Consider the following 7,172-nt stretch of genomic DNA (forward strand, 5'->3'; position numbering starts at 1 on the left):
AGAATTGTGTTTCGTACTCGTTTTGAGAAGGCGGGAAACCCATCAGAATCCTCTCACAGGTACTTGACTTCTTATTCACGCTAGCGGCAGCACCCTTCAATGATTATGCGAGCGTCGCGACTATTGTTGATATTGTGATGGAGGTCATATATTGGGCATTGTGGCTCTGAATGGGGCCCACGGTGACTACGGCCTCCCGAGGGTCCCCCCCCTGACTACCCTTTTCCCTGTTCTGGCTTGGTCTGGGGCCCTCAAATTTGGGGGCCTCGTTTCGACTTAGTCTGGCACCCTCATTTCGACTTGGCCTAAGGCTGCTGCCACACTGAGATGAGGTGTGTCGAACCGAGTATATTGGACTCTGCTGATCGAGTTGTTCGTACGCACGCTCCGCCAGCTGAGCTAGTTGCCTGGTGTACTTAGTTTGTGGCATGGCTCGAGTAATCAGGTCAATGGATGCGATGGTGGCGAGAGGAATATGGTGGTGACGCGATTGAACTGCTTCAAATGTGTGATCCAGGTTCATGATGGGTAGGTCAGATGCAAGGCGGCGGTGATGCTCTGCCCTTGTGGCGTTTCTTGCTCGCTATTGATTCCTTTGAGATTCAGTTTCTTCTCCTTCTACGTTAGCGGCGAGCTCATCCTGCGAGACGTCATCTTGATGACGTTCGTGATGCGGATTTTTGTCTCGCTGATCTTCATCCTCGCCTCCTTGTGGAGTAATGATGGTGAGAAGTTCCTGTTCCAGAGAATAAATACCCGAACTTAACGTGATGACCTCTGTGGAGCCGTTTTCTTCGTAGATAGGCAGCAGAGGGGTACCCTCCTGATACGGGGGAGTGTCAAGGTAGGCGACAAGGCGTGACTCGTCGTCCTTGGCGAGAGCAGGTGGCTTCATGCCGGGCCAGTAGATGAATCTGTCCTACGGAGTTGATGTGATTACCAGACCCTGCTGCAGTCCTGATAAGGGAGTCTCCTCATCCGGATCCGAGTAGTAATCGAGGTCCTCGATCAAATTCGATTTGGATTGCGATCTGGATAGGGTGGCTTGGTAGACAGTACCCGAGTTTCGGAGTCCGAACCGGAATCGACTTATATTGTAGACTGATTCGCACTATGGCTTAAGTGCCAGCTCATGGGAATCGATCCGACTAGTGGGAAAAGTTGACTTGTACTTGGACTCACCCCCCAAGCCTCGGAATAGGTCAAAGATTTCATAGAATTTTTTGACGAAATCATTCAAAGCTTGGCGATGAAGGTTGATGGCGGTGGAAGTTTCCAGCACCGTCCGCGACGCAAACCTAGGAGCCGAAAATGAATGTCGCGCCAGTTTCAAACGCGACGGTGGGCTTGATGATGACTTGAGCCATCGAGTTTGCTAGTGGATCCTCAGCGAGGTCCCGTACCTAGCGCGCCAGCTGTCGGTGTTTAGACCCGGCAACCTACCAAGGAGGTACCCGAGGTTGTGTTTTATGCGTGGGGCTCACCGAGATCAGGAACTCGAAGGTAAACTCGAATACACGATTTAGATAGGTTCGGACCGCTTATGTCGCATAATACCCTACATCCTGTGTGTTGGTTGTATTGTATTGATTGAACTTGTTTGGAGGGGGTCCTGCCTCACCTTATATTGCCGGAGGTAGGGTTACATATCGGTTGTTTATAAGAATACTAGCCGGATTTGACTAGAGAGTTCTACTCTAATTGCTACGAGTAGTTTTCTAATCCTCGACTAGTTCTTGTCCTCTATGTAGACTATGTCATCCTGTACCATAGTCTCCATATCTGACACGTCTCGATGTATAGCCTCATGTCGAGGACTGTCCAAACCTTCTGGTGGATCCATAGATGTATGTACGATAAGTGTTGACTCTCATCCTATTGGCATGACCGTCAATTCAATTAATTCGACATCAAATTAGGCAGTTTTCACACAATGGACAGGTATATGTTAGTGGTCTACTGTTAATGGCATCACGACTTGTCCAAAATGTTAGCAACGCGGTGTGTCAATGTGTGCGCACGCATTCTTCTTCTTTTTCGGATGACAGCTACATTAGGCCCCTGCCGTGACCAACGACCAAGCACGCCCGGTCAAGATCATACCCTCAAGTTTTGACCAACCACTTCATCACAGCTTAAAGAAACAGAAATAACTGTGTGGGACCAGAAGAAGAAGAGCTCGCTCCCCAGTCACAGTCAAAACGACCCTGGAAATTCCATAGATTCGATTTTTTGACTCCTGACAGTCGACGACGACGCTACGCTTTGCCCGGTCTACACGACACGCCACATTCCGTGCACATGGATTGACACATCACACACGCTGCTGAGTGCTGAGACTTCGACGCACGCTCAGCAACGGATACTAGTAAATGGGTGTTTTTAAATGGGTGTTTGGATGTAGTTCGGATTAAAATTCATGTCATATCGAATATTAGGAGATTAATTAGAAAGATCAAATATGAGCTAATTATAAAACTAATTACACAGATGGAGGATAATTTCCGATATGAATCTATTAAGCCTAATTAATACATCATTAGCACATATTTACTGTAGCACCACATTGTCAGATCATAGACTAATTAGACTTAATAGATTCGTCTCGAAAATTAGTCTTCATCTGTACAATTAATTTTGTAATTAGTCTATGTTTAATACTCCTAATTAGTATCTAAACATTTGATTTGATGTGATAGGAATTTTAGGAGTTATTAAAAAAACAAACGGGGCCTAAGCAATTGCTGAATTCGCGCAGCCAACCCTAGTGCACAGCGACCCACATGTCTGTCTGAGAAGATGCGACCTTGTTTTGTCCCGATTAGTTGTACAGACTATCAGACCACATGCTTACTGAGACTTTTGGACTTCAGTGCTGGACGTACTAGTCAGGCAAATCAAAGGTACAGCATGAGTGACAAACTGTCAGTTTTTTTTAATTCTTTGTTTGTATATAAAACCTACCATGATCCGTTTATTGGCAATGCCTATACCTTTACATCCCTAAGCGTCTAAACTTGTTGGCACCTAAAACTGTCGCCATGGCGTCCTTGAGGCACGCCTCACCTCATCGGCCCCTCTTTCATGGGCACCAACCCTCCAATATTCTTGGCCGCAAGACTCAGCTATTCCTGCAACCACGAATGCATCGGGCCGTACTTGCCGCGCGTAGCGGCGACAGCGGCGGCGCAGCAGGAAGGGAGAAGCTACTGGAACTAGAAGACAGGGTCAGGGAGGAGCTCCTCAACGCCGGCGAGCCGTCGCCGTCGTCCTACGACACGGCATGGACCGCCATGGTGCCGGCGCCGGGGTCACCGCTGGCGCCGCGCTTCCCGCGGTGCGTGGACTGGATCCTTCGGAACCAGCGCGCCGACGGGTCGTGGGGGCCGGCCGGCGACTCCAGCGAGCCCTCGCTTGGCAAGGCCGCGCTCTCGTCGACGCTGGCGTGCGTTCTCGCTCTCAGGACGTTTGGCGTCGGCGACGAGCACGTCGGGAAAGGTTCGTTTCATGGCTATTGATGTGGAATCCATTGCTCGCCGTCGGCGATGTTCGGTGTCTCATGCCTAAGAGGCGCCGTTGCAGGCCTCCGTTTCATCGGGCACAACTCGTCCTTTGTGGCGGACGACAAGTGCGACACGCCGGCAGGGTTCAACGTCATCTTCCCCGGCATGCTGGCGCGCGGCCTCGGTATGGGACTGGAGATCCCTCTGGCCCATGGTGACATTGACAGCATCCTCCGACTGCGTGACACGGAGCTAAAAAGGTTTGTGTCACCGTGTTGCATGTGTTTTTTGTTTCTCGTGGACTATATCTTGTATCCACATCATCCACTGATTACGTTTATTCAGAATTCTCATTGCTCTTGTATCTCTGTCATTGAACCGCCTCACATCAACTTTGCGTTCGTCAACTCAACAGCATGGGTTCTGGAAGTAAAACTTTCATGGCCTATGTAGCAGAAGGTTTGGGTAGCTTGCTAGACTGGGATCAGGCGAGGGCGTACCAGAGGAAGAACGGGTCCTTCTTCAACTCACCGGCAACAACGGCGGCAGCTGCGATCCACAACCATAACGGGAGAGCGCTGGACTACTTGGATTCCCTCATCAGCAAGTTCGGCAGCTCAGGTACCATGCAAAACGTCACCAAGAAGGAATGTCAAAAGGATAGGGAGCAGATCCTGTGCAGTACTGCTCTCTGCTGCTGAGTCTGATGTGTGGGCCCAGGCCCACACGTCAGTGACTCAACTAGATGATCAGTACTGCAGGCGACGCGGGCTAAAGGATACAGAGATTTCTAACATGCGACAATGGTGATTTGCAGTACCTACTGTTTATCCACGGAACATGTACTCCCAGCTTCGCGTGGTGGACACCTTGGAAAAGATGGGAATCTCTCCGAGCTTTTCCAGTGAAATAAACAACATACTTGAGATGATATACAGGTACAAATTAAATTAGTTATGATAAAACCTGCTATGCTTTTGTTTGCTACTTGTTGTATCTTAACTGCAATCAATTAAAATTTGCAGCTCCTGGCTGGCCAATGATGAGGAGATAATGCTGGACATGACGACATGCGCAATGGCGTTCCGCCTCCTTCGTTTGCACGGATATGATATTGCATCCGGTAAGCAAGGAATACTAAATTCAATGATTCATGTCTTTAACTTTCCTTTGTCTTTGGTAACAGTCTGAGCATTGCCTGAAAGTCTTGTGCAGAATGGTTGGCCCAGTTCAGCGAAGAATCTAGTTTCCATGAATCAGTACAAGGGCATCTGAATGATACCGAAGCGTTGCTGGAATTGTACAAAGCTTCACAGGTTCAGATTATGGAGGACGAGGCGATCCTTGAAAACATCGGTTCTTGGTCAGCTGAACTTCTGAAGCAGCAACAATGTTCCAACAAGATATCAAGATCTGTAGACCCTGCAGAGGTACTTGCTAGTTGCTACTTAATCTGTCGTGTCAGGAACTCAGGATACCATCAGCGTTCAATTTACAGTGCATTTGACATAGTAATAATACTTTAATCCCAGGTAGAACATGTGCTGAAATTCCCCTTCTACGCCACCCTAGATCGGCTGGAACACAGGTGGAACATTGAACATTTCAAGGCAGGGGGCTTCCAGATGCTAAAATCAGCATACCGGTGAGGTCCTTGTCTCGATAGAGAACTTAGACATTTCGGCTTCAGTACTGATCAGGGATTAGGATTTTGTTTTTCGAATTTTTTCGGTCCGCAGCAAAAACATCAAATTTCGCAAAATTTCGACCAAAATTGGGACTAAAAAGTGAATATTTCAATGAAGAGAACGAAATTTCGAGCAAACAGTGATTTCGGTTACCATTGAAAAGACCGAAATTTCAGCCAAAATTTTAAACCCTAGTACTGATGAGAATTCTTACCATTCGATCCATCGGATCATCAGTGCTTATCACGCAGATGAAGAAATTGTAGCTCTAGCTGCCGATGAGTTCCATTCCTCCCAGGCTTTGTACCAACAAGAGCTTCAGACCTCCAGAGGTTCATAATTAACATAGCTTATTTACCTTCTGTTGTTTCAAAACAGTAGCTCATTTAACGTTTTAATTAACAGCTGGGTGAAAGAGGTGAGGCTGGACGAGCTCGAGTTCGCACGAATAATGCCGCTGCACACCCTCTTCTCCGCTGCTTCCACCATGTTCGCTGCCGGGCTATCCGAGGCTCGCATGGCATGGAGCAAGATGTGTGTGCTGACGACTGCCATGGACGACCTCTTCGACACCGTGGGATCCAAGGAGGAGCTCGAGAACCTCGTCACCTTGATCGACATGTAAGTGCTGGCCTGCACAAATGCAGTTGACTAATTCCACTGAAGCATTTTGTTTCAGCTAGCATCCGGATGACATGTCCAGCTTCTAATTTTTTTTGAAAGACTATCGCTGGCCTTGCTCTTATGACAATAATGGCCATCAACCGGTACATAATATATATTACATTTTGTTGCAGGTGGGACGCACACGAAGAAGCTGGCTTCTGTTCCGAGCGCGTGGAGATCGTTTTCCGCGCCATCTACGAGACGAGCAACCAGGTCGGAGCGCAGGCCGCGGTGGTGCACAACCGAAGCGTCATCGGCCACATCACCGAGCTTGTAAGTCTACTGGTCATGCTCTGCTGTCCCCAGAGAGATTGATCAAGGATCGATGGAGCTGACGATGGCGTTGTCGCATGGATCCTTGCAGTGGGCGGAGGCGGCGACGGCGATGATGGCGGAGGCGGAGTGGAGGATGACCGGGCACGTCCCGTCCATGGAGGAGTACATGGCGGTGGCCCTGCCGTCGTTCGCGCTGGGCCCGATCGTCCCCGTGTCTGCCTACCTCGTCGGGCCGGAGCTGCCGGAGGCCGCGGTGCGGTGCCCGGAGTACGGCGAGCTGTTCCGGCACATGAGCGTGTGCGGACGCCTCGTGAACGACCTCCGGTCGTACGAGAGGGAGGCGGCGCAGGGGAAGGTCAACAGCGTCCTGCTGCTGGCCGCCGATCCTCCCCGCAGCGGCGGCGACCTCGAGGCGTCGAAGAGGGAGATGAGGAGCGCCATCGAGGCATCCAGGAGGGAGCTCCTGAGGCTGGTGGTCGGAGAGGATGGGGGCGCGGTGCCACGGCCGTGCAGGAGGCTGTTCTGGAACATGAGCAAGGTTGTTCACCTGTTTTACATGGAGGGAGATGGCTATGCGTCTCCCAAGGAGATGATGCGCGCGGCGAACGCGGTGGTGCTCGACCCGCTGCGGCGGCTGCCAGGGAAGATGAGGATCGATTCTCGGGGCACGTCCTCGTTTCTCAACTTTTGAAACATAGTTTTGGAAGTTTTGGTGCTTGTGTGGTACTAATTAACTTGAGTGTGTATACAAGGTTGATCCGTGGGAGCCCATTATCAGGGAAACTGTTCATTCCATGTGAGCCCATCTAACAAGAGCAATCCGTGTTAGCTCGTAGCTAAGGAGCCCAAATTTAATCTCCTGTGTATGTATAGAGAGGCCCTTATCACCACCGGTCATCGGATCCGTTCAGCCGGCGGGCCTTGCGATCATTTCCCGCCCGAGAGAGCACATCACTCTACATGGACGTTTCCTCCCCAGTCGTCACCGCTCCGCGCGCATTCCCATTTCTTTTGCCAGGGGCTGGTGCTTCACTCTGAT

At 50.1% G+C, this 7,172-nt stretch overlaps 1 protein-coding gene across 1 annotated transcript; it reads left to right on the top strand.

Annotated features, from left to right (window-relative positions):
* Positions 1-3,014: 3,014 nt before the first annotated feature.
* Positions 3,015-6,965, top strand: LOC101782944 (ent-kaur-16-ene synthase, chloroplastic-like). Its single transcript, XM_022825501.1, is given in 10 exon segments — positions 3,015-3,498; positions 3,583-3,763; positions 3,919-4,124; positions 4,321-4,441; positions 4,529-4,626; positions 4,719-4,933; positions 5,036-5,148; positions 5,429-5,812; positions 5,989-6,130; positions 6,222-6,965. Coding segments are annotated over 10 exon segments (2,520 nt in total). The 5' UTR covers positions 3,015-3,041; the 3' UTR covers positions 6,825-6,965.
* The last annotated feature ends 207 nt before the right edge of the window (positions 6,966-7,172 follow it).

The sequence above is a fragment of the Setaria italica genome, chromosome III (assembly GCF_000263155.2).
Source record: "Setaria italica strain Yugu1 chromosome III, Setaria_italica_v2.0, whole genome shotgun sequence".
In the NCBI taxonomy this organism is placed as follows: Eukaryota; Viridiplantae; Streptophyta; class Magnoliopsida; order Poales; family Poaceae; genus Setaria; species Setaria italica.